General features: G+C 37.4%; 3 protein-coding genes and 1 non-coding gene across 4 annotated transcripts; 1 reads left to right on the top strand and 3 right to left on the bottom strand.

Annotated features, from left to right (window-relative positions):
- Positions 1–3,775: 3,775 nt before the first annotated feature.
- On the bottom strand, positions 3,776–4,279 carry LOC133850584 (uncharacterized). Its single transcript, XM_062286708.1, has one exon. It carries the CDS (start codon positions 4,154–4,156, stop codon positions 4,019–4,021), a length of 138 nt encoding a protein of 45 aa, XP_062142692.1. The 5' UTR covers positions 4,157–4,279; the 3' UTR covers positions 3,776–4,018.
- Positions 4,280–4,763: 484 nt separating this feature from the next.
- On the bottom strand, positions 4,764–12,946 carry LOC133836650 (THO complex subunit 2). The gene is made up of 13 exons (XM_062267245.1): positions 12,591–12,946; positions 12,296–12,464; positions 11,983–12,230; positions 11,548–11,681; positions 10,338–11,488; positions 9,538–10,275; positions 9,171–9,455; positions 8,807–9,115; positions 7,197–8,583; positions 7,092–7,135; positions 5,124–5,298; positions 5,023–5,066; positions 4,764–4,964 (listed from the first exon to the last, which is right to left on the bottom strand). The coding sequence occupies exons 1-13, from the start codon at positions 12,806–12,808 to the stop codon at positions 4,839–4,841; spliced, it is 5,028 nt and encodes a 1,675-aa protein (XP_062123229.1). The 5' UTR covers positions 12,809–12,946; the 3' UTR covers positions 4,764–4,838.
- A 4,603-nt stretch (positions 12,947–17,549) lies between these two features.
- On the top strand, positions 17,550–19,315 carry LOC133850535 (microfibril-associated glycoprotein 4-like). Its single transcript, XM_062286658.1, has 2 exons — positions 17,550–18,655; positions 18,717–19,315. The coding sequence occupies exons 1-2, from the start codon at positions 17,610–17,612 to the stop codon at positions 18,859–18,861; spliced, it is 1,191 nt and encodes a 396-aa protein (XP_062142642.1). The 5' UTR covers positions 17,550–17,609; the 3' UTR covers positions 18,862–19,315.
- A 3,696-nt stretch (positions 19,316–23,011) lies between these two features.
- On the bottom strand, positions 23,012–23,083 carry Trnam-cau (transfer RNA methionine (anticodon CAU)). Its single transcript has one exon. It is a non-coding gene; the product is annotated as a tRNA-Met (tRNA).
- Positions 23,084–26,722: the final 3,639 nt, after the last annotated feature.

Genomic DNA, 26,722 nt, shown 5'->3' with positions numbered 1-26,722 from the left:
TTTGAAAGAAATAGTTTTCTAATTTGAATTCTTTTTTCATTACATTACATTTTAATAGGTTTAGGATTATAACTATTTTTAGCTAAGATGCCCACTGTATAGCGCATCAATTTCTAGTTGTTAACAGTGCTTTAACAGCAAGCACCCACAACAATGTAAACTATGCTATGTTATTTTGTTTACATTTTAAAAGCCAAATATAAACAGAGAATATAACTACCTAAATTATCAAAGAATAAATGGGAAATGCGCTGTATGCTTACTTAAGGTATAAAATATGAAAGTTTCTTATACTTTTTTACCCGTAATCTCTATTGAAATAATTGCAAACAAATATAAAGCTAATTTCTTAAATAAACATTTCAGTTCTTATGCAGTTAAATGGAAGTAAAGTTACATTTATGCAACGCCACTAATTAATCTGACCCTTCCAGGTATAAAAAAGGTTAAAAGCTTCACTACATCCGCATTCTTTGTTTTCCCCCCATCGTTTCTCTTTTTTTTTTTGTGCTTTCAGCCATTTTCATAGTTAATTGAAATTAATAATTGAGCACAGGCACGTGCAGGCAGCATACAATTGGCAGCAAGGAACTGCCAGGACATGCAGTTTAAATTGATTTTCATTCAGTCCAACTACAGTCTATGTATATCATACATATACCATATAGTCGAGAGACTCGACTGCAAGGATAACAACTGCTACGTAATGCGCCTGTAATTACAATGTACACACAGTGACTGGCAAATGTATGTGCCTGCATTGAAAAACATGCAAGTGTGTGTGTGTGTGTGTGAGTGTGTATCTAATGTAAGTTGTATGCCAGTGTATTGGTTGGACATTTCAATATCAGGTTCGTGGCATTTCCATATCGATCGATTGCCTCTGGTGGCAAGAGGGGCACAAACAAAAAGAAACAAAAAATGAAAAAAAATACGGCTACAAAACAGCTAAAGCCGCAGTCAGGAGCAAGGACGACAAGGGGCCGATGACTGGCGCCTCGTGACTGCACAGATATGAGCCCTACACTACACTAGACTACACTACAGACAACACTGCACTGCATAAGCGATAGAGATAGCTGTGTGTAGTAAGTAATATGCACACAAAACAGTTTTGTGTACACATTATCCTTGTACTTGAAAAGAGCATTGCACACTAAGTGCACATAATTGAATGCAAAGGACACACAGAGACAAGCAGCAAGCTCCAAAGACGCAATCCTGCCTTGATTGCACATCTTAACGAGATTCTTTTACGAGTGTGTCAGCTTTACGGTTTGTCAGCACAGTGCTGATGCTCATCGATATTTGAGTGGCGCTCGTCATATGCAGCTAAGCTCAATCTATAAACTCAGCTCTTCAAAAGAGCTCTCGAAAATGTTTTGATTTTAAGATAATGCGAAAATAAAAGCCGCAGATAGATTATAGAAATGCAAGAAAGTGAATAATATAAAATTTCGATTATTAAAACTTAAGTAGAGTTCGTAGAATAAAGCAAATCAAATAAGAAATTCTATTATTTTATCTTAGCTGAAGCAAAGTAAATTTATTTAAAATAAAGCAAGGTTCATTTAAATCAGCGACTTAAGAACAACTCGTGTTTATAACTGACATAATACTCCAAGGTCTAAGTTTATTTAACTTCATAAAGTCTAAGTTTATGAAGAAGTCATAAAAGTTTTTTAGTTCAAGATAAAGCGAAAAAGAATAATTAGCTGTGTAGAAGTTTTGAGCCACTAATTAAATTAGATAAAAACTTAGATGTAGAAAAGCTTTTTGATTTAAACCTGAAGTCATATAAAATATTATTCGAATCGTAAAAAAGGATTCAACTTTTGAGAAAAACCCTTGACTGCTTATTGTTAAACCATTCAATAAATAACATTGGAAGAAATATACGTTTGAGCCCAAAATTCTCCTAATGACTAAACTATTTCAAATTGTTTGTGCTCTAATTATAAAATGTTAACGAAAGCCAGATGAAATAACTTAAATGACTTAAAATGAAAACAACATTTGAGAATAAAACGTTTTACGTTTTAGCGAATGAAAAATAATGTCAAGTCGTAAATATTTTTGTAAAGTTTTGCAAGAAAACCGCTTTTACAGCTGAGAAAACACACCAAAGTTTTGCTTACGATGTTTTTGGTAAGAGACTCTTCAAGGAGAAAGAGAACAGCTTTAGGTTCGATAGACTTAACTTGTGAGTGTGTAACTCAAAGTTTTGCGCTTCGAATAAAATATAATAATCCTCCGCCCACGACAGAGCAACAACTAGACAACAAATAGTCAAGCGACGCAGCGACGCGACGCTGTGGCAAGGAGAGACGAGGCAAGGCGAGAAGAGGAGAGGAGAGGTGTGAGCGAATCGAGGCGTTATGTAAGTGGTTGGCACTGCTTCAAGGACGTTGACAACAAGTCTGTCTAAAGCCGAAAATAGCAAGACAGCGAGCGCCAGTTCAGCAAATGAACAGAGATAGTGGAAACAGTAGGAAAATAACAGGATAATCAACATGGTAGAGGCACAGAGATGGAATAGACCAATTTATTACGATTTTGCAATGACCAAGACCAAGGCTTGAAGGACGAAAAACACGCAATGCTCGTATAGTAAATCAGTGGCAAATAAAAACTCAACCGACTGGGGCGTGACAAATAGACAATAGTTATTGCTTTGGCATCGCCACAAGGAAATCAACACAGAGAAGCAAATAAATAAATAAGTATGTACATTGTATGTGCACACACACAGGCACACATATGCTTAAATCAGTGTTGAAGAAGAGCGTTGCAAGCAGTCGATAGCTAGCAGCGATTTCGATACACATATCAACTGCGATAATTATTGCGCATAAGGATCTTAGCTGAAGTTGCACTTCTGACTTATCGACACTGCAGTTGTCGCTGTGAGAGGATTGCATGCCATTGTCCGCATGAAAAAACATTATTCTGTCGCCAAGGCGAAGGCAGCACCAACAACAACACATGGTGCCTGCAATACACAAACACGGAAAAAAAAGTGTAGCATGCTTTCATGCGCTGCATGTGTGTGTAAGTCGCCTTTTGTTATTATTATTGCATTCCTGCTGGAAGCGTTGGCAGCGACAGCAGCCAATGTGACGTAAAAAAATAACAAAGACTTTGTCGGCGTCGCCGTTGTGACAACTTGTTTTTGTTTGGCGTGGGCGCGCTTCGACAAAACTTCGACATGCGCAATGGCCGCCGCCGCCTGTAAAAACATCTGTTTTGTAGTTAGTTTATGGTGTGTGGGAGAGAGCGCCAAAAAGGAAGAAGCAGAACCTAAGAGAGAGCGCAAGTCAAAGGTGCGAGAGAGAGAGCGAGAGACAGAGCAGCAAGGAAAAACAGTAAGGAGTATCAGCTTCATTTTTACTACACTGTCGATTGCTGGACGCTTTTCAGATGCTTTCGAAATTGGCTCATTGAATTTATAACTTTGCAAATCCCCCGACATAACGACAATGAACGCCAAGCCAGTCAGGCATAAGTTAAGTGCTATAACTTATAACGTATCGGCAAACGCATTTTATTATGCAATTATTTGCACATACATTATTTGCTATACACCACAGATTATACTACATATTTTATTATGTAAGATTAAGATTTGCCATAAGTTTAATATTAAACAAGACTTACTTTAGAAATTTGATGCTCTTCTTCTTGCTGTAAATTTTAATCAGCAGACACACCTAATGTTTTTTTTGCAGAACTTCGTTTACTTAACTTTGCCATGTTATCACTTTTTCACGAACAATTATTTTGCAAGAACTTCTATAGATTTTTGTTTTTATCTTTTTTTTGTTGTGCACTTTTTTGGAGTTTTGTGTTTAGGCCGCTTAAATCGCTTAATAATTGATGTAATTCACACACTAACATATACGCGAATGCTGTCAAATTATTGGTGACTCTAGGCGGCCGCAACGGCAGCAGAGACTGAGACTGCGATGGCGGCGTTGCTCGCCCCTTCTCCACCAACGCACCTTCTGCTGCTGCTGCTTTATAGCGAACGCTTGAGCACGTTAAAGTTTTGCATTAGATTTGCCGTTTTCATATAAACAGCAAACAATTTATTGGAGGTTTTGTGAAAATGTATTATGCATCGACTGGTGTAGAATTGCCGCCGGGCCATTGCCATTGCCAATTTGATGGGACACGCACTGAAGACTAAAGAATTTTCTCTGAGCTTCACCTTCACGTGAGGCGACAGGACGTTTGGCTAGCAGCCGATATGCGATATATCCTGCACGCATACACAATGGAAAAGAAATGTGCTAAATTTGCCAGCACACGTTATCTAGGGCTGGCAAGCAACAGGCAAATTTATCGGTAAATCGATGCATTGTCATCGGCTGAGCGCATAATTGAATACAGCGTAATGATGAATTCATTTCATTTACATGTTTATCGAAATCTTTAAAATGTTCTCTTAAATGATTTGCTAGTACTTGCTTTGATTAATTCAGCAATACATTGAAAAATTCTTACAGTGAGTTTCACGATTTCTCGGAATACAGAACGAAGTATTGTAAATTTTATAAAAATTTTAATTGTATTTGAAGATCTCATTAACTTTTTTGCAACTAGGTATGATATTATTTGTTTAGTTGAAGGCATGCTGTCTGAGCATTAATTTAAAACCAGTTGCTACGAATTTGTGTAATTCATTTTATAATCTTAGGATTATCTCATTATTTTTAAAAATTGTTACGAAATATTGCGGATCCATTAAAATTTAGTAAATCAAATTTTAATCATTTTTATTTTTTTAAATCAAATGCACTTCACAATGTGGAAATATCGAACTTTCCAACATTCGTTCAGTAATTAATTCTCGATGAGCGCGACGTCTTCGAGATGCTGCTGTACTGTCGATCATCGCCTCGCGAACTGCCGCCACGATCCCGATCAAATTTCTCATGTGAACGCTCCCGTGATGATTTCTCCTATAGAATAAAAAATAGAGATTAACCAAAGAAAACTGCAGAATTTATTGCAACTTACTCTATGTCGATCGCGTTCGCGCATATCATCCTCGCCGTTTTGTGCTGAAAATCGATCATTCTTGAATGTCTTGACTAAAAATTCGATTGAGCTTGTCTCACCTTCACGCCTTCGCTTGTGTTCACCGCTGTTCGCCTCATCATTGCGATCCCTCTTACGGCCCAGCTTACGATCCTTGCGTGCATCGCGCTCCTCGTCGGACAGCTTATCTTTGTTGCGCTCTTTGGTTTTGAGGCCTCGTGCTTTCTTCACACTATCTACGAGCTCCTCAACCTTCTGCAAGGCATAAGATTAATAGTGAAAGGGCCAAACAAGGCAAATACAGTTTACAAATTGTTTTCTTTTGTAGTATAAATATGTAACCAACTTAAAATTTTTAAAATAAATCATAAAACGTAATCAAGTGGCATCCTAAAGACTTTTTCTAACTTCTCATTCCCTACCCTTGTTGATTGCCCAAGCCAATCACTTACCCGTCCGCACACATTCAAGATCAACGGATTACAACTAAACTGTAGCCACAGTAATTCGATGGTTGGACTGGCTGGTTGAAGAGTCAGGAATCAGCAAAGACAGGGTTCAGCAAATTGGTGTGAGCCTCATATTTATGGAAGGTTGTTGTGGTTTGAGTTTTTGCCATTTTACTGCAGGCATTATAAGTAGCTCCGCGTCAGGAAAATTGTTGATTGAACAGTGTTGGTATGCAGCTCCATATTATTTGGAATCCGGGATTGAAGTCGTTTGTATTCTCATCCAAAGTTTAAATAGTCATCATATAATGGAATATCGCTTAACTGATGATTTGTGATAAAGGAAGTTCTTTAAAACAGTCATCGGAATGATTTGAGGAATGTTTGTTGATTGTCCAAATAATGGCAGGTTCTAGTTTGATATTATAGTGGCACCATTGAGTAGAAGTTTACATTGAACATAGTTTCCTTCACTCAATGTCGGTGGTCATCTCTCCTTAGGAAAACGTTGAGTTCCCTCCTTCATCGAGTATAAGTTAAATACTGAAGTAAGTTTGCATCTTTTTAGTTATGTTATTTCACAGTTGAAAATTTGTCGTCTTGGAATTGATTCAATGCTTGTAGGCTTGGGGTTGATTAAAAGTTTGTCGTCTAATTTCATTGTGATAATTTTTTAGATCAACTATCTATTGTTATTTGATATGTTAACGTTATGGAATTAACGATTAACATCTTCAGTCAGTTGGTGTTCTCAGGTTTTAACGGATTCTATTCAGTAGTTGAAGGTGCATTTCATTGATTCTCTGTAGCGTCAGCTAGATCCATATTTAACATGATGATTGTTGGGGTCTATTCAGGTGCATTTCATAAACTTGTAGATTATTCTCAATAGCATCAGCTCCATCCATGTTTAACGTGATGATTGCCTTTTGCTTATTGTTGTTGAATTTTAGAAGTAGGACGGCTTCTTGAGTTGTACTGCTCAGCATGGGATATACATGTTCCACTATAGAACTTCAATTTAGATCATACTGAAGTTCATTTTAGATTTTCATTTTGATAATTGTCGTCATAGCTTCTTCGTAGATTAAATTAAGTGTTGTGTTTGTTGTTGCAATATTGTTCCACGTGAGATTTGATAATTAATAAATCCATTTTTCATCAGCCTTGTAGTTTATCGATGGCCTTCAGAACTCCGTTTGTCATCGACATCATCTTGACTAGGGCATCTTTGTGGTCCAGCTTACTTAACTAACTAACAGCTAACTACATAACAATTCGAATTAAATTCAATGTAATTTAAACTCGTATTTACAGTTCAACTGTACTTAAAAATTAACTAGACTAATTAATAACTAGGCATATACATTCCCCAATTAAATATTAAAAACACGACTGTTAACTAAGACGGGGGACGAGATCCAATAATGTCCAGTTATGGATAATGCACGGGCTGATTGGGGATTTGACATCTATCGCCTCTAGATCGCCTCTCACTTATACAGTTTAATTTAAGGTTTGTTTTTTGTGTGTTGATTTTGCCCTCCACGGGTTGTCGTTGTCTTAGCGTAGAAATGTATGCGACCATATGTTACTAACCTTTGAACTGCTTGATGATGATTCCAATTTGCGACGTTTTGAATCTATCCAAATAAGTAGAGAGATTCGTTACAATGACGTTTAATATACCAAAAGCGGGCTTACCTTTTTCGTATTCAATTGTCTCGTGACTGCGTCGATGTTGAAGTGAACCATTGCTGTCATTAGACACCGAGCTGAGATCCCGATCCCGCTCACGTTCCCGCTGACGTCCCTCGTACTCATCGTAGTGGCGATGCTGCTGCTGCTCCAGCTGCTGATTCGAATTGCTAATCGATACCAGATCAACTGTTTCCAGGTCATGGCGATGCTGACTGCGCTCCTCGCGACGTGTTGACTTCTCACGTTGCTTCAGCTCATCGAGACGGTCGCGTTCACGCTGAGCTCGCTCTCGTGCCCGTTGCTGTAGCTCCGCCTCGGTGCGCTCCTTACTGTTGTTGCTATTGTTACGATTGCTCTCACGCTGTGAGCTTCGTGTGCTGCTAATGCTGTGACGTTCTTCGCGCTCTCGGTTTCGCTCACGTTCGCTGCGTTCTCGTTCGCGATCGCGCTCGAGTTCACGACTGTGTCGCTCGCTGGCAATGTTGCCATTGCCATTGCCGTTGCTCTGGCTGTTGCTGCTGTTCGTGTGCAGCTCCTCCTTGGCGTCTAGGCTGCGACTGCTGCTCGACTGCAGCGTCACGGCCTCACGTTTGCTCTCGCGTTCGCTCGCAGCTGGCGCAGACACCGATTTGGATAAGCTAATGGTTGAGCTGCTGCTTTCAACTTTGCCAGACTTCGATTCTCCGCGTGGTGTTGCCGCTGTTGACTTGGCTTCCGGCTCTTTGCTGTTGCCTGCTGCCGTTGATGGCGCTGTTGTCGCTGACGTTGCTGCTGCCGTCGTCGTTGTTGTCGTCGCCTTGGCATCATTGGCCAACACCTTGACTTGAGCGGGACCAGGCAACGTTGGGGGCGTGGGCGGCGTCTCTTTCGCTGTTCGCTCAGCCACCTGATGGAAATCACTCTCTTTGAACATGTGCGGTGTCTTCTGCTTCAGCTGACCAATGTAACTGGAGGCAATGGCAAACAAATCCGGTCGCTTTGTCTTCTCCTCCTCACGCACTTTGTCCACCTTGCGTTCAATAATCTGGGCCAGTTTCGACAGCACCGGATAGTGTGGAAGTATACGCATTAGGATAATTAAAGCATTGCGTATTTGCATGAAATCCTTCGAATCCAAACAGAAGACAATTGCCTTGGTAATCTTGTAGTGCCACTTGTGGCACACATGACGATAGTTCTCATATCCCACATGATCGTTGGCCTCGGAGAATTGATTGCTAACCCGGAACTTGGTCACAAAGCCCGGATAATTGGCGCATTCCTTGTTGAAAACAGCTTGATCCGCATGCCAACGCATCACGGTCTCCAGCATGGCGCAAAGAAAGCGACCGTAACGCGTCGCTTCGCCCTCCGTGCACGACGTCACCGAGTACGTAATGTCGCAAAAGAGCTGCGCAGAAGAAAGTATTAAGAATAAAGGGCGTAATTATTATAAGTTTGAGTAATAGTAATAAGAATTTAAATTAAATTTCACGTGAAGCAAATTATTAATAATAATTAGTTAATATACAAAAAGATTTGAAATGTTTAGTTTAAAAAAAAAAGATAATGATTCTTTGTTGCTTGATTGAGACAGCAGCATGTCACGTGCTGTCAAGCAACTGATAACTCACCCGATCATAACACAGGAGCGTGGAGAAATTGGAGGTCTTGAGGTTGTGAATGGTCTGTACAAACTTAGCGCAATACAGCGCGTCCAGGGCAGTAAAGGTGCAGCGCGGAAAGAGGCACAACTGCAGGAACTGTGTAATTGTATCGTTCTTGGCGGATTTAGCCGAACGCAACAGGAACCAGCCGTCCTTTTGTTCCTGCAATCGTTGCAATATCTTGTCCACATGTTCGTGCTGCTTTTTCCGCTCATCGTTGAGCTTCTCCATCAGCGCTATGTAGCGCTCTTGTTCCTTCTTATTCTTCGACTGATTCTGCAAGCGATAAGAATAATTATTAAAGAAGATTTTAAGGGACACCCTTTCTTACCGAATCCTTGACATCAGCTGCTTGCTGTGCCAACTGCTTGAGCTTGCCTATTTCGCGCTGATAGATCTCATTGGGCACATGCAGATCGTACATGCTCAGACTCCAGAATGTGACCAGAAATTGCGGACTAATGTCCTCCCACACTTTTGAACTGTGCAACGGGCGCACCGACTCCACAATTGGGTTCATAATCAGCTGCGTGGCATCCAGATACTTTTGCAGCTTCTGTGTGGTCGTCAGTTTCTTGGCATTGGGATCTGCTTTACGCAGTTGATCGTACTTTTGCTGCAAAGCGAAAACGAGTTAGAATAGAGAGATAGAAACAAATCTTCCACATCTTCTACTTAAAAAATCATATTCGACTTACATTGATTTGATGCGTGAACATGGGACGCGCCAGAAAGAAGGCAACATCCGTGTTGATGTGATATTCTCGCAACATGGTAATAATGGAGGGCAAACGCTCGACATACTCGTCCACAGAGTACGAGGAGCCAAGGAATGTGCCAAACTGCACCAAGGCATCCTGGCACTGATCATACAGACTACCCACCAGCTTCAGATGGCTATGCGCAGCGGTCTCGCGATAAATAACACAATGCTTCTGCTGTGCCATCAGCAGACACAGCGTCACAGCGAGATCATTGTTGGCCAAAGCCTCCTTCAAGCGATTCGATGACTTTTTAGTGTTGCGCACCTGACTAAAGTAGCCCGCCTCGCCGCGCAACTGTTCGCCACCACAAAGCGCCTGCAGCTGATCGTTGGTCATCTCCTCGCACGACTCGACGCCGGCCATTTTGTGCACAATTTCACGTAGCACCAACAGATCGAGACTCTTCTGTGACTTTAATTGATTGGCCACATATTGCAGCAGTCCGCTCATCTCGATGCTGTACTTTTTATAGATGGTGCCGCAAAACGAGGCGAGACTCTGCAGCCACAGAGAGAGCGAGGTTCCGTCATCCTTGAAGCGTCCACGCGACGTCATGGCCAGCGATTCAATGATGCAGTAACCCAAGCAGTCAAACGACAAGGCTGTTAGGTATTTGAGCATGTCGCAAACGGGACCAATTAAATTGTCATAAATTTGTATCTGCACAAGGATCTAAAAGATTGAAAAGAACTCGAATTAGCTAAGAATTTAGACACAGTTAAGCCAACACTTACATAATCAAAGAGCAGTCCAGGCGCACAATGACTGTACTTGCCCACCAGACGTCCAAAGGGCTTCACATTCTCCTTGCTAAGGCGCTTCATTAGCGCCTTGATGTCACGCTGCCCAAGTCCGCAGCGTCGTATCAGATTCGGATGTAATTGATAGCTGTCGTTCTTCCAGCGCGCATACATACTGTATCGTAAGTGATACGGAAAGAATTTGAGCACAGCCCAAATCTCCTCCGACATAGAACAATTGCTGTCCAAATACAAAAGCGATGGCAAAATGCTCGAATCCAGACAACTAATTATATCATAATAACTCTGCTCGGCATCCGTATTTGGCGCCGGACCATTCAAGCTATCCACGCCCATATCGAGCAGTATTTTTGCCATAATGCGCACCAGTTTGTACATCAACACGGTGTCACAGTGCATCGCTGGTCCCAGCACATTGGCCATGGGCCATGTGTATTTGCGCAGATCGTTGAATTCACGCGCCTGCAACTTGGCCACCAGGCTGGCATCCTCGTAGAGGCGGCTGCGACTTGGTTTGCGTCCGGCAGGCGCCTTGAAACACTTTTTGTAGTAAATCTGCTCCACAGAGAGGTGCACCAACTCGACAATGGCACGCGCTATGGGCTCCTGCACCACAACCGCTTGATCTGGCAGCTTTTGTATGATTTTATGCGCATTCTCCCAGTCGCCAACCTTGAGCAATGCTTCGCATAGTCCAAACTTTTGATTCATATTGTATTTGTCCTCATCGAACTTTTTTATACTGGGCGGAGCCACTGGTTCCTTATCATCCTCTTTCTTGTTTGTGGCAATTACATGCAGTTTGCGCACCATTTCTCTGGCGTCCGCGAGCTCTTGCTCCCAATCGGCACGAATGCTGCCATCATTTGGCGATAGCCACACATAAACATCGTTCAGCTCAATGACGCCATGCTTTAGCAGCAAGGCGCACATGTGATACAGCGAGCGTGGCGTGCGAGCGGCTTTAAAGTGGCAAAACTTGTAACCTAGGACTTCACAAATAATGGCACCTGTGGGCATATAGCTGCGCAGCAGCGGTATAAACAGCTTCCAGCGATCGGGGCGCGTCTCAAACGACTCAATAATGATGTCCAGCACGCGATTGGGATCCAGATTGAAGCAACCTAAAAGAGGTGAAAGATTCAATTGAATTTATATATCAAAATAAGGACAAGTTACTAACCGATCAATGATTTGATTATGTCCATAATCGTTTCGGGAGTCGTGTGCTCCTCAAAGTCCTGATTAAGCTCCGTGATGAGCTTGGCAAAGCCTTCGCTCTCCTCGCGAAACAAATTGAACCGACGCTGCTTGTAGCTGCAAACAAATGGGTTATGAATATTTATACACAATTTTGTTCACCCTTAATTCAAATTCTATCAATTTACTATTTGCTACATATTTTTCTTCGTTAAGCCAAATTAAGAGACAAGCCAAAGCATGTTCTTAAGACAGTGCTTATCGAAGACACATATTAACATATTTTAACATTATATTAAATTCACATTAAATTATAATTTAAGCAAACCAACAGAATCTCTTTTGACCAGTCATTAACTGGTACTTTAAGGCCTAACTTAACTACTAAATACTTTGCGTGTTGTGTGAGAGTACTTACTAGAGCTTGGTCTTCACTTTGATGAACTTGGTGTAGAAGCTTTTGTTCTTCACAATGCCTACTTCCTGCAGGGTATCGATTTCGAGACGCTCCTTCAGCAGACTTTCGGGCAGCACTTTATCCAGATCCTTCACGATTTGGACAAAACCATGGCGCTCTTCCTGCAAGCCATCGGTCATCAGCGACGTTTCGCTATCCAGTATATTGACCACATCCAGTATTAGACTGGGAAACTCTTTGTGTAGCGCCTAAAAACAAGTGTTTGGAATTTGAGTTAATTGGAGTAGTGTTGCAAAGCATTTTATTGACATACCACCACATCGCCGAGTACATGAAGCAGCACATCTTTCTTGATCTTGTAACGCAATGCTTGCCACAATAGCTCGTAGATGGCATTCGAAATGCCATGCTTAAAGGCGCCATCACGATCGAAAACAGGACTCTCGGCGTCATCCTGCAGCTGTTGTTTTAGGTATTTCAAACTAAAACGAACGTGAAAATATTGTTGTTTGTATATTTATGAAGTAGTTGTATTGTTGTTGTTGTTGGTATGATTGTGGTTGTTGCTGCAGCGCGCACATTAATTTTTTCATTTATTTAACACGTACAATTCACTGCGACCCGTTTTATCGAAATGCTTAAAGATCTCTGCATTTAGCAGAGATTCGCCGCCACCGCCATTCGTTTCTAGCATGGTCGCATCAGCCGCTGCTGTTGTTGTTGTTATTGTTGCTGAAGTCGCGGTCACTGCAGTCGCCGCCGCATCATTTTCCGCAGTTCCTCCCGTCACACTGTGACTTTTTGATAATTTCTTCAAGCGACGCATGCAAACCACTTATGTAAACACGACGGTAAAACGCTTGAGTTGCACTTTTAGTTCAATGCTTTATTGTTTATTTTCTTAAAATTTACACAATTTTCACACTTTTTCTCCGCTTTTTTGAGTGGAAGAGATGTGTGTATGAAAACACATATGTGTATATCGATACAAAAAAATCTATCGAACCAGGGCTGCGTACACTTGAAACGTTGCGGGAGTGAAACAGCTGTATTTTTAAATACAAAAAAAATTAAATGTAAATGTTCACTTGGAATATAAATAATAATAAATAAATATTATAAATAACGATCATATTTAATGTGCCACATTAGTAGAGTTAAATAACGAAATATACCAGCGTGAGACGGTTCCTATATTTCGCTTCTTTACAAAATATACTAATGTGGTATTTTGCGTCATATTGTTATATAAGGGCACACTGTTGTTCTATTGTATACTTTTTCAAATGTACAAATATTTGTAAAAAAATTAATTATAATTATAAAATAAATCGAATTAAATTAATTGACGAATTTAAAAATATATTTTGTGAATATTGAATATTTTAAATAATTTTTATTGTTAGAACAATTTTTGTATAAATATTTGTTTTTTTATGTATACAAGTATATTTAAGTAGGCATATTTTAATTCACTCAAAAAACATTTAATTGGAAATAAAATTCTTTAAGATCCCATATTTTAGTATTTGTTTGCGTTATGCCTCTTGACGGCATGTATTAGCTAGAAATGTTTCCTTAATTTAAATGATTTATTTATTATAAACAAATTTTACAGCCCAACAATTTATGATCTTTATTTAGGGATATTTAATTTTTTTTCAACTATTACAATTTTATGTGTTTTAATAAATATAGAAAAGTTTATTTTAATACATTTCTATAGTTCACAAACTTTGTTAATTTGCCAGCAATTTATTTATAATTTTTGGAAAGTTAAATATATTAAAGAATATTAAAGATTATTGATATATTTGAGGGGAAGACCACGTATAAAGAACGTACAATCTTTTTAAATATACATACAATAATATATATACCATAAATAAAAAAATATTAAAAATGGAATTAATAAAAGTGAATTATCAAATTTCAATTGCGTTGATTCAAATCTTGGCAAACATTACTTCATGTAGTGCTTGTAAACTGTTGTTGGTCACGAATAAAAAATCAAAGATTAATTAAAATGATTTATGCTAGTTGCCATGCGTTTGACTTTATCTGGCCTCTTATTAAATCAATTGCCCATGTTTGTGCATGTGTTGGTTGTGTCAAAGGCGTCTCGGACACGGATGGAATTGGTCACGTTAACATGCCGCGTACGTCGAGCTCATAAAAATTGCTAATTGGTAGCAACTTCTCTTTGGGGCACACTGACGCTGCTGGTGGCAAGCTAGTTATGAGGGGTGCAACACACAAAAAAAAAAAACATGTACGAGTATGTAGTTCATACCTCAAAGTGAACCGCAAGTGCATTTCGTCCTGAATAACTGGCTGAATTCCGAGTTGGCTTTTGTCCTTGTTGTTTCATGCATACATATATGCGATGCGTGATTGGCCGGCAAAGTGAGTCCAGAGTTTGCCCTTTACATCTAGAACTCGTATCTGTTGGCTGTGTTAAAAATGCAAAAACACGCTGAAAATCCACCGATTCAAATCGAAAATACAATATACGAAATACAAGTATTCGCCCCACTAGCTGAATTTTTGTATTGACCACTGCAAAAGGCGTTGGCAAACAATGCAAAAACAATTTGATAACGAAGGGTTTTTTCACCATTTTTGGCTGTTCGGAGTTGGTAGAAAATCGGTTTAAAAGTTTGGATCAATATTGAAAAATCAAACCTTAGAAAAATGTTACATCTATAAAGGTTAAAGGTCAAAAATCTGCATTCTTTTTGTTAGGTTTATAAAAAATTAGAAAATAATTATTTGAGATTATGTAGTTAATAAATAGGTTGAAATAAGAGATTCGAGTTTTGAGCAATATTTAAATATGAAGGTTATTTATAGATTTTTTTAAATTTAAAATATTCATTGAAGATTTTGACAAAATTTTACAGAAAATTTTAAATGCTTCATTTTAGGGAATAGATTTTAAGCTGAAAAAAACTTATTTTATTTGAAATCACTGACATTTTAAGCACAGAATATTTTTCTAACAAAAATACAAAAATTTAAATTTAATCCTTACAAAAAAAAAGATTTAAAAACAGAGCATATTTTTCTAAGTCTTAAATTTTTCAATTTTCAACTTTTGATATATTTTTTGTTGTTGTAATATATGTATGTATAATATTGTTTTGATAATACAATTTACAAAAGCTGTAAAAATAATACGGAAATTCCCAGGCACAATTCTGGCAAATATTTTTCACTCTTGACTTGCAAAAAGAGACACTAAAGGGAGCAATGATTTCAGAAATAAACAATAAATAACTCATTCGCAGCGTGTGCCAGAGGCACTTGAGCATAATATGCGGGCCTCATGTTATCTAGCCAAGTGAAGCATAAAGCACATTTGCCTTGCGAATAAGTCGGAATATGAAGCGAGTATTCCTTTCACTCGTACTCACAGCTTAGCACTCAAATCTCAAGTCTCAAGTCTGAATGCCATTTCGCTTTGAGTTCGCAACTCAAAGGATTCGCATTAAGATTCAAGTTTATGCGCACTGACTCAGCAGGGAAACTCAATATCCACACATTGTCATTGAGGGGAATAACTATGAAATCTTCAGTACACTTTTCTCGTATATATTGCCTTGCCATTGAAACTGCAATTCTGGCTGGGATTTGATATAGAAACTTCTTTAGCAAGATGTGTCTGGCGCAGTCGTAATATCAGATCATTTTTAAACACTTTTTTGCTGGGCTTATGCACTGTTTTGCTTAACAACAATTTAAATATTTAACACTTGACTAGCGTAACTTTTCCTGGTCAGCATTGAAGTGTTAACGAGTTGCAGGAACGAGTTTGCACGCGAAAATGTTGTAATTGCATTCACGTGTAACTATTCGCCAATAAAAAGTTTGGTCTCCAAACTAGTTAACTGTTTGTTTGCTTAGTTAACGTGCACACAATGTTGGCAATAATAATTGCAATTATGTGCATTACCCTGTGGGCTTAAATTCATTTTGGATTAATTGTGTGGCTGTCGGTTTTGTTATATTATCAATTTAATAAGAGAAAAAATAAACAAAATATTAAAAGCTTTGTAACCATATTCTTATTTAACTGAATCAATTACATATTTTTTCATATAAAAAATAATAATTTTTGTTGTATATTAATTAATAAATGAATGAATGGTAATTCATTGTTGCATTCTAATTTATATATTAACTTATTATTTATTTTTTTTATTCTATAATTTTTTATTAGTTCATTAAGTACCATTATTTTGTAATTTCGTTAATTATTTGTTCTTATCTTATTATATGTTAAATAAATTTATTTACTTATAAATAGTAGTACTCTTAAATGCATTCCAGTATTAAAATACAGCAGTGATAAGATAATTCTTTGTTGACCCAATTTACATGCCCTTGTAGAGAGTGTTCTACTTTCCCATGAACTGTGTTTGATATTTCAAACAGGTGATTAAGCTTACAAGAAAATTAAATTAGGAACTGAAAGAACTTAACACAACTTTTTAAAAGCAGTTGAATATACTATAAGTGTGTGTCTTAAAAAATGTTATCATAATATTTCGCATTAAAATTGAGTCGCAATTTTTATAAATGGATTTTAACGATGCTTTAGACAAGAATGACACATAATAAGAAATCCCCACAATAAAAAATGACCTTAATAATCATTAATCTCTTTTAATTTTCCAAATACAATATGAATAATCAAAATATATGTATGTACTTAAATATTGTGTATTAAAGTACATTTGGTTTTATGATTGACACATTTGTAAATTCTAGTGGGTAATGCTTTGAGAAGTAGCAAATTACACCTTAATTAATTTATTACAAATATTTTAAGTGCTTCCTGATAACACTTGACTTTTGATCCGCGACGCTGTGAAAGTGTGCTACACAGTCTTGGCTCTCTCGCTCCGAAGACTCTTATCAATGGACAGAGCACACAAAATATATATATTGAGTCATTTCAAAACAAGTTAGAAAGCTACAGTTGAGTGTGATCGACTGTGAGATACCCGCTACCCATATAATATACAATACCGGAAAATACTAAAGTACCATACACTATATTTAGTATATTAATTCAGTGTTACATTTAGGATATTAATTTAGTGTTACATTTAAATTCATATGCAATAGCGTGCAAAATATACCAGACTTTCAGCCAATACAACTAAGACCAGTAGTAAATAGACGTATTTGCCCTTAGATTTATGTCGATTTGCAGAAACAGAAGTGGGCATGGCAAAAATTGTCAAAAAATTTTGATCTGCGAGCAAACGTAACAAATGCTGTTAATTATAGCTCTATCTCTTAAAGTCTCTGAGATCTAGGTGTTTATACGGACAGACGGACAGACAGACAGACGGCCACGGCTATATTGTCTCGGTTGTTGACGCTGATCAAGAATAAATATACTTTATGGGGTTGGAGATGCCTCGGTTGCCTTTTACATACATTTCCTGCCGGCACAAAGTTATAATACCCTTCTACCCTATGTGTAGAGGGTATGCATAAAAATTGTGTTATTAAGATGGAGTAAAATTATTCAGCATTTAGTTCTCTGTCGCGCAATCTTCACTGCGGTTGTCACGAAAAAAAAAAAAACAGACTGAAACAAAACGGAAATAAAAATGACAAAAACATTAAACGTTCTATTATTAATTTCAATATTTCAAGTGTTGAATGTACAAGCAAATTTATTGGAAATATTGCAAATACAAAATAAGTTAAAAAAATCGTATAATGATATAGAAAAGCTGCAAGCAACATATAAAACTAAATTAAAAGAAGCGATTACTCGAGAAAATGAAAACGCAAATCAAGACTTAAAGAGTCAAATTAATGATGAGTTAATTAAATGTCGCGAAGAAAATTCAGCATTCGAAGTGCTCAACAAGATTTATGCGGAACAGATTGAAGATCTGCAGAGAAAAACAACTATTGATTCAGATGCTATATTAAAGGAAAAACAGCGGCTGATTGATGAAGGATTGGAGACAATTTCCAGCTATACAACGATTATCAATGAGCAGGCCAAGCAAATTGAGCTATTAAAAGAAGATCTGAAAGTGAAGGACCAAATTATATTCCATCTGGAGACTAAAACACAATATATTACCGACAAATTCAAGAACCTAGAGGATTTGAGCACAACTTCAACCACAGAGACCGACGATACAAGTTGCTTGGCCTTTGGTGATTCCAATGATGTGCATTTAATCAAGATCGATGATGGCGAAGCTTTCGAAGTGCCTTGCGAATCTCGCGTCGCTGGAAATGGTTGGACGGTGATACAGCGACGCGTCGATGGCAGCGTTAAGTTCAATCGCAACTGGTTGGAATACAAGGAGGGATTTGGGAATTTGAGTGGAGAGTTTTTCATTGGATTGGAGAAGCTGCATCGCATGACAGTGGCGCGACCTCATGAGCTTTACATTCACTTGATCAATTTCCATAACGAGAGTAGCTACGCACATTATGATAACATTGTTATCGATGGCGAGAGCGAGCTTTATACGCTGCGAGGGCTGGGCACATTTCAGGGCACCGCCGGCGACTCGATGCGCGATAATGAGCAGCAAAAGTTCAGCACCTACGACAGGGATAACGATCTAAGCGGAGCGAACTGTGCCGTTAACTCTCTGGGCGGTTGGTGGTACAACAAATGTGGCTCCAGGTTGGTTATCAAATTCTATGACATTTACTAAATTCTAATCACTTTTCTTTCATTTCGTTAGTAATTTAAATGGTCAATATACCCAACAAGATGATTATTACGATAATACGGACTACGGCATTTATTGGGATGAATGGTTGGGCCCAGGTTACACCATGAAAGCTGTGCAAATGTTGATTAGACCCAAAATTAATACAGAAAAATAAACAAAGTAATTTTGGTATTTTCCTGGAATTAATAAAGTGTCATTTGCAAAATTATCTCATCAAAACAAAACCCGAAATTCATGTGACGTCGTTATCTCAAATATTATATTTGTCAGCGCACAAAAATAAAAACTTGCTCTATATTTTGTGCATTACAATTTTCGCAAAAATATTTCCCCAGTCTCTCATATTATTTGCCATGTAACAAATTGAAATTGCCTCAAGGCACTTGAACAAAATAAGTGCACTTTGGTGTTATATTAAAATTGCTCGTTGGTTTCTTGAAAAAAAAAAAAAATGAACAATGTTGCTGACATTCCTGATGAAGCCACACACTTGGGTTTAATTTTCGTTTATATAATCAGCAATTTCTTCTAAAAAAATCATATTAGCGCTGTCGAAAATTATGTATTTTTTTAAGGACAAATTTTCATTTACATAAAATAAAATTTATTAAATAAATAATGGTTTAAAAGTCATGCATATTAATTGCAACAGTTCATCTTCATCTTCTTAAGTAGCCGAGAAAGTTCTGTTAACTAGTAAGAATTTTAATCAGAGCATCTGCTGTTCTAGAACTGACAACAATATGTGCTCTCTTTTGGACCTCTCTTAGAACAAAAAGCAAGCTTAGCTCAAGTTGAGTTGATCAGCATATTGATAAACGGAAGAGAGAGAGAGAGCAATAAAATAGAGAGCTCAGTTTTAGTTCGCGAGCACAGAAAATGGTTGAATAGACAGCGCTGCCGAAAATTTTGCGCATACAGATATGAGAATTCACTTTTAATCACACAATGAAGCTTGTTTAATAATCTTCGTAGTACAGATTGTAGTGAATATCATTAATTACTAAGACACATAAGTGTAAAGCAATAGATGAAACAAGCAAACATTAAGCATACACAAATTGACGCCGCTTTTAGTTCCAGTTTCACATTGGAAGTACATTGGAATAACATTGACTAAAAAAGAGGGTGAGTTATAAGTATAAGAATACTACTAGCAAAGTGCAGTCAAAGAAGATTCCAATGCAATGGGGCCTGTATGTAGCAGGACATACTACTTATGTATAGTCTGCACCGTCGCTCACATGTGAATATTTATGAAGGTTGCTCTCTCACTCTTACTTTCTATTTGTGTTTTTTTTTGTTTTTTTTGCTTGCAATGCATAATATGCTAATCTGCTTGCCATTTGTTTCACTTTTTTGCACGCATGCTAAAGTTTTTTTTTACTATGTTTAAAGCTCTACGTTAGTGTTGTAATGTAATGTTGTAAGTATTGTTATGTGCATTTATGAGTATTTTGAGTTTATAGCAATATTAAATTATCACGACGTCTGCTATCTCCATACGTTCGTATACATATATGTATGTGTACATGGATTCGCAAAGCCACTCTGTGAGCATGTGTGTGAGAAAGTTTGTTAGGGAAATGAATGCAGTTGGAGCAGCGGTTGCTCGCTTGCCTGGTATGAAAAGTCAACCATGTATAGTTGAGATAGAGTTGAATTTTTGTGAGCCAGAATATTTTCTAATTTCCATGCTAATGAATGGCGGCAAACTGGTCTCAGCTTAGACCATGTGTGTATGTGTTTGTGTGTGTGACAGGGCAGCAACGATGAATTTTCGACTTTTTCGGGGCGAGAAAATGCAACCTAGTTGCATCAGAGATTAGTAAAATTAATTGCGTGTCGAACTTTCAGTGGCAGACGACACATCGTCAAACAGATGCCAAAAACAACTAAGCGCTGAGAGTTTGCCAACAGTCAACTGACCAAGCAGACGAAAGAGAGTGGGGTGGACATCCCAATTGTATTTAATGTGATGAAAACATAGCTGAACATTCTACTTGAGAGAGTCACTTTTCTATGATATCCGGTAGAGGTCGCTGGCAACACTCTAGAGGCCTAAGACAATGATGATGATTGCGTAGATGACATGTCCACCTGTAATTCTCAGGGTGAAATACCCTTGGGATGATGAGTTAGACGTAAAAGTGGCGAGCAAAATTCATGGTTAATTCGAAAATTGAAAGCTTTTACCAGCAGTTGACCACAGCCACATCAAGTTAGCTTTCTTTGCTTGTGCTTTTGAGCGACTAATTAGCAAGAAGTTTGTGTTCATGTTCATGTATGGTCTAACCACACATACATATTTTTTTCTTATTAGTGCTGAATTAAATTTGCACTTGAGATTGTTATTTGCAATTACCATTAAATCAGACAATTTATACAGCATCTTTTGTAGCTTGTTTAAGAATACTATCATCAATGGAAGCAAACTCTTTTGGACATCAACAAAAGAACACAGACGAAAATAGAAAGCAACAGTGAATTTGCATAGGCCAAGGACACTTTTAACATCCTTTTGCTTCAGGCAAAATAATTGACAGTTTTTGACAATTGTTTATTGAGTCAGTTGTTGACACAGTCCATTTAGGGGCCTAGTTGAAAGTACTATTTAAACACCTAGGGCTTTTATTTGAATTGAACTCAAAATGAATTGAGGCATTTTTCAAGGACTGCATAGTCAAGGTGAGCCTGTGAAGGAGAGGTGAAGCTAATCTTAACTACTTCATACTGAGGCCTTATAAATTTTCTACGATTTATCAAACAAATATAAATTTCCTTTTTTTATTTTGAATTTTATAACAACAAGGACCTTTAAGTAAGTTAAGTTAAATATTCAAAACTCGATTTGTATAATTTAAAAAAAATGTTAAATTTCTGCAAACTATTTGCAAGTACAGAGCTTGACTCTCGTCTGTTTTGTGGTTATGCGAGAATTTTGGTCTGACATGACGTATTAATAATTGGATTTTTTTGCAGTCGCTGCTTGATTAATTGAATGTAAGCATACATTGCTGTCAAGCTGCGGATTGCATGTAACATATGCATGTCCATTTACGTGTATATATTGAAGCTCTATTACGTATATTATAATTATACCCGCTACCCATAGGGTAGAAGGGTATTATAACTTTGTGCCGACAGGAAATGTATGTAACAGGTAGAAGGAGGCATCTCCGACCCTATAAAGTATATATATTCTTGATCAGCGTCAACAGCCGAGACGATATAGCCATGTCCGTCTGTCCGTCCGTCCGTATGAAACACTGGATCTCAGAGACTATAAGAGATAGTGCTATAATTTTTTTTTTCGACAGCATTTGTTATGTTTGCACGCAGATCCCCTTTGTTTCAAATTTTCGCCACGCCCACTTCCGCCCCCGCAAAAAAAAATCGAATAACAAGCCTAATTTTAAAGCTAGAGTTGCGAATTTTGGTATATACAATAATTACTGTAGTAGTTATGATTCCTAAAAATTTGGTTGCGATCATATAAAAATTGTGGAAGTTATTAAAGAAATACTTTTGTATGGGCAAAAAACGCCTCCTTACTAGGGGTCTGAGTTGCTTTGGCTGACAATCTGGTATATTGTGCCGTCTATGGTATATTTTGAATAGTGTACTATATCGATATACCAAACATATGATTTGGTATATTTTTAGTATTTTTAATATTTTTGGTATATTTTGAAAATGATACCGCAATATGTTGGCTTCATTAAAAATGGGTAGCGGGTATCTCACAGTCGAGCACACTCGACTGTAACTTTCTTACTTGTTTTTTGTTCATTTTAACATTTCGATAAATAAATATTAGGGCAAAATAGAAGTGAAATATTTATTGAGTTTGGTCGATTTCATACCATCAACCTCAATTAAATATTTATGCTGCAGTTCAATCTCATTAAGTATTCAATTTTAAGCCTACGTCGAACGGAAATAAAACTACTGCAATAAAATTCGTAAATTTGAAATTCTTCAATGTGCTTCTACTACGTCAAGAATAATTCATCCGCTGCTAATTCAACAGATGCCTTCGGCTTGCTTGCCAAACTTTGTGGCACCTCCTAAATTGCACTTGCTACTGGGCAAATAAATGCTCATTAAGAGTTGCAAAAGTTTTCATTTAGTCGCATTATGCTTTAACTCAACTTGTATTTGCTATTGCCAGTGGGCCTTTTAAAACACTTGAAGAGATGCTTGCGCGTATTTTATCAACTCGAAATTAAATTGAGTTTAAGAAAATGGTAATAAATACATATTTGAAAAATAATTAAATAAAAAAAGGAGCATTTGCATCATAGCAGAGCAAGGTTTCGATCCTCGGACCTCTGGGTTATGGGCCCAGCACGCTTCCACTGCGCCACTCTGCTGCCTGAAAAGATATTGTCTAATTCCCAATTTGTTATCAAGCAGGTTTGTTAATTTTCCTTTTATTTGTCATGCTCACAAAGATAAGTTGGCCATTTGAAAAGGTTTATTAATTCCATTTGAATTTCCTGCTCACTTTGTGTGATATTAATATCAATCTTTTTACGCTGTGACATCAAAGCTAAATGAATTATATCGCCTTTTGCCGTCTAAATCCAATAATCCAATTTACCATTGTCAATTTAATACATAAATCCTTTTATGAAGTGTATCGAGTATTTATGAGAAAAGTTTTGCGCGCTGTTTGCTCGCCATGATGAAAGCGAACGGGGCGGGCGGAAAATATTTATTTTCACTTCTAGCACAGCAGCAACGGCAACAACAACAACGAGTGGCTAAATTGATATTTAGCAGCTTGTAAATCAATTAGGTACGAAGTGTAGCGTTAATCCTTACTTATTAATACACTTTGACAATCGTTAAAATGGCTGCTAAATGAATTATATCACGCATTGCGACTGCTGTCTATCATTTTGTTTCGCAACTCACTGGCAGACACATAAGAAGCAGTCAAATGATGCTCTATTGTACTCATTTATAAGTAGCTAAAGTAGTGACAAAATTTAAGAAAAGATATCATGCTGAAAAAGACGCTGCATTTATTTCGCCTTCACACAATTCTGGGGATAAGCACTAAGATTACACCATTGCTTACATTGAAATCCGCAAAAAAACTTCCAGCATATGAAATGTGCGACATGATTCACATTTGGATTCAATTTCTAGAGCACTAACAGAGAGTGAATTTTCGAATTGAAACCATTGTCAATGGGGGAGAGTTCAGTCCCATAAAGTATCTATAAAATTGACTCGCATTAGAGTGTCAATGATAGAAATTCAACTTGAGTATTTTTGCTATAAAAGAAGTGGGTTGAAATCTTCACAGATTACACTAATCAGTCATATAATATTTTGTGTATAATCGACATAACTGACTGACAATAATTTATTTGGGAATTTGCGGTTTGATTGAACTTTGCTTAATTTATTTAACAGTTCATTGCGCGCCGGCCGCTGAAAATCAATCAATTTAATGCCAGGACTGAAAAATTGCTTTTCTGGCATTTGATTAATAGCTCCGCTTTAATAGATGCACTTCTGGCACTTGCGGTCATATTTTTGGATTTAACAAACATTTCGTTTAATTGCCGACTTTTTTGTTAACAGAAATCGTTGAAAGCGCAGCTTTAATTTTGAAATACAAAGCGAATTTGGCAATCACAACAAAACCATGCGCATAATTCAGCGGCTCGTCTTTTTGTCTGCCTATCTATTGTTGTTGTTGTTGAAGTTTTTGTTTTTATTAAGTAGGCAGCCGGCACTTAACGTGACTTCCTTAACATAAACAATTTGCTTGTTGTTCCTTCTGGAATTTCAGATTCATTTAACAAGGGCGGATGGCCTTAGGCCACGTCCCTGTCTTGTGTCTTTGTCGTTGTCGTTGTCTTTGTCCTCGACACTGCTCACAGACACGACAGGACTTCCGCTGCTTGTTTGCAGAGACTTGGACAGACTGAAATGTTCGTTCGTTCCATTCACTCTTGTCGAGTGTTGACAGCTGTCGGCCGTGTGTTTGTGACTTGAAAACAAGCTGATAAAATTGACCGTCAAACACTTTTTCTTTTAGTTATACATGTGACGTATACTTGATATTCTTTTTCTTGTCAAGCCATTTTCTTAGTGAACTTTTTAGGCGTGCTCAAATCGTTTCATGTCTCCTATATAAAAATCGTTTACTTTATAGCGCAAAATCAAAATTGGTTAATAAATCAAGTTTTTTTTGTCACTTTCCATTTGTTTGCTATTAGAAAACAGCAAACAACAATTTGCTGAATAATATTTGGAAAGTAAACTTGTCGAAATGATAAACACATGATAAGAACATGACATAGAAATGGGTAGCGTTACAGTTTGAGAAGCACTTCAATATGAGAAGGGGTTGTATCGATTGGAAGAGTTTAAATGACCACAGACTCTCAATGTTACAAATTCAACAAAGAGTCCACATAAAGTTTACATGCTGGCAATTACATAAAGAACAAAGAGGAATCACTTGAAAGCAGTAAAAAATGTGAGACATGCACATCTCCTGCAGTGCAAATTGAAGTTCAGATGGAAAGCAAAAAAAAATAGCATGTGATTCTCGACGTTTCATTAACTGACTTCAACTGATTGCCACATATTGCATACACAATATTTATTAAGTATACGAGAGTTCGTAAGCTGTCTCTTGCTTCTCTACATTTACGCAAAGCAAATGAAAAATTCCTTTTTAAAGTAGTAAATTAATATCAAAAAGAAGCTATCAAAAGCCAAACGGAGTTCATATTCATATATGATGAATGTCAAGGAGTAAAACTATATTAAAAAGTTCATGCTGCTATTTTACTAAGATCAAAAAGCTTAAACCCAAAGGACATATTGATTATTTGTTTGAGCATTCCAGATTAAATGTTGATGGCAAGTTAAGAGTTTGCCAGCTGTCAAAAGGGTTCAAAAGTTTCTCAGAACTTTGTAGGTGACTGTAAGGTAATAAATTTGCCATAAGCAAACATATTTGCCATGCTTAACAGCACATGAGGATTTTGCCACTAAAAGAAGTTCAAAAATGCAAATGTTAATAAATAAGAGTATGTAACAAATAAAAAATAGTGCAAAATTTATCATGCTCTCAACTCAACAGCATTTGGGTGAAGAGTAACTCACTCATATTTCAATTTGAGTTGCACAGTAGCTGGCAGAGTGAAGTAGTTTTTATAAATTAACAACAATGATTTATACAGAAGGCAGCCGCAACTATTCATAATGAATTCAGTAAAAGTTGTACATGAACATGTACATGTACAATAACAATAACTTGCATTCGAGACCTAAATCAACCATTTTCATCAGCTGTGCCATTTCCATGGCGCCCAACTATGAGTTTGCATGTAAATTTATATTCAACTCCCTCCCTCCCTCCCCTCCCCTTAACTCATCCACGCTTCCTTCTTTTGCGAGTTGTATGTGTGAAAAACTTGTTTATGTAATACCTTGGGGGCAGAGTAGGAGCGTATAAAGGAGCCAAGTTATTAATTTTTTCCTCCCCAATGCTGATGCTGCTGTTCCCGTTGCTGCCTCAACAATAACAATACGTAAATCTGGCAACAACTGACAAGTAGAGAATTTCAACAAGACCCTTGTATTGCTCAAAAAAACTTGCACACAAAATATTGAAATATTAATGCCAATAGCTGGAGGGAAATATTTGCTGATTGTGTTCCAGTTTTTTTTTGGATATTGTGTGATGTAGTATGCATTTTGGAACAACAGCTAAGAAAATATGTTCTACAATATGCTAAGTAACCGGTTAAAAGTTTCGGTTGCAAAAGTTTTGCCAAACTTGCTTTATCGACAGCTGGTCAGCGATTCTAAGTAATGGCAAAATTAATATTGTAGATTTGAATTTATTGAAGTTTCGAAAGTGCAACTAAAATTATTATTATTATAACGAATACAATTCGTTATAGAAATAAGATGAGCCAGAGAAGTGTAGCTTAAATGCAATATACAATTTTCCTTAATGTTTGGCATAGATAAAA

Source organism: Drosophila sulfurigaster, chromosome 2L, assembly GCF_023558435.1.
Source record: "Drosophila sulfurigaster albostrigata strain 15112-1811.04 chromosome 2L, ASM2355843v2, whole genome shotgun sequence".
Lineage (NCBI taxonomy): Eukaryota > Metazoa > Arthropoda > Insecta > Diptera > Drosophilidae > Drosophila > Drosophila sulfurigaster.
Note: the sequence above shows the minus strand (reverse complement) of the source record. Positions and strands in the feature narration are given on the sequence as shown.

Bases quoted from the DNA above. Each gene is read 5' to 3' on its own strand.
- LOC133850535 (XM_062286658.1), top strand. From the start codon at position 17,610: ATGACAAAAACATTAAACGTTCTATTATTAATTTCAATATTTCAAGTG. The intron at 18,656-18,716 runs GTTGGTTATCAA...TCATTTCGTTAG, and splicing joins TACAACAAATGTGGCTCCAG to TAATTTAAATGGTCAATATA.
- LOC133850584 (XM_062286708.1), bottom strand. From the start codon at position 4,156: ATGGCAATGGCCCGGCGGCAATTCTACACCAGTCGATGCATAATACAT.
- LOC133836650 (XM_062267245.1), bottom strand. From the start codon at position 12,808: ATGCGTCGCTTGAAGAAATTATCAAAAAGTCACAGTGTGACGGGAGGA. The intron at 7,136-7,196 runs GTAAGCCCGCTT...TTATTTGGATAG, and splicing joins GACAATTGAATACGAAAAAG to ATTCAAAACGTCGCAAATTG. The intron at 4,965-5,022 runs GTAAGTTGCAAT...TTTATTCTATAG, and splicing joins GCGAACGCGATCGACATAGA to GAGAAATCATCACGGGAGCG.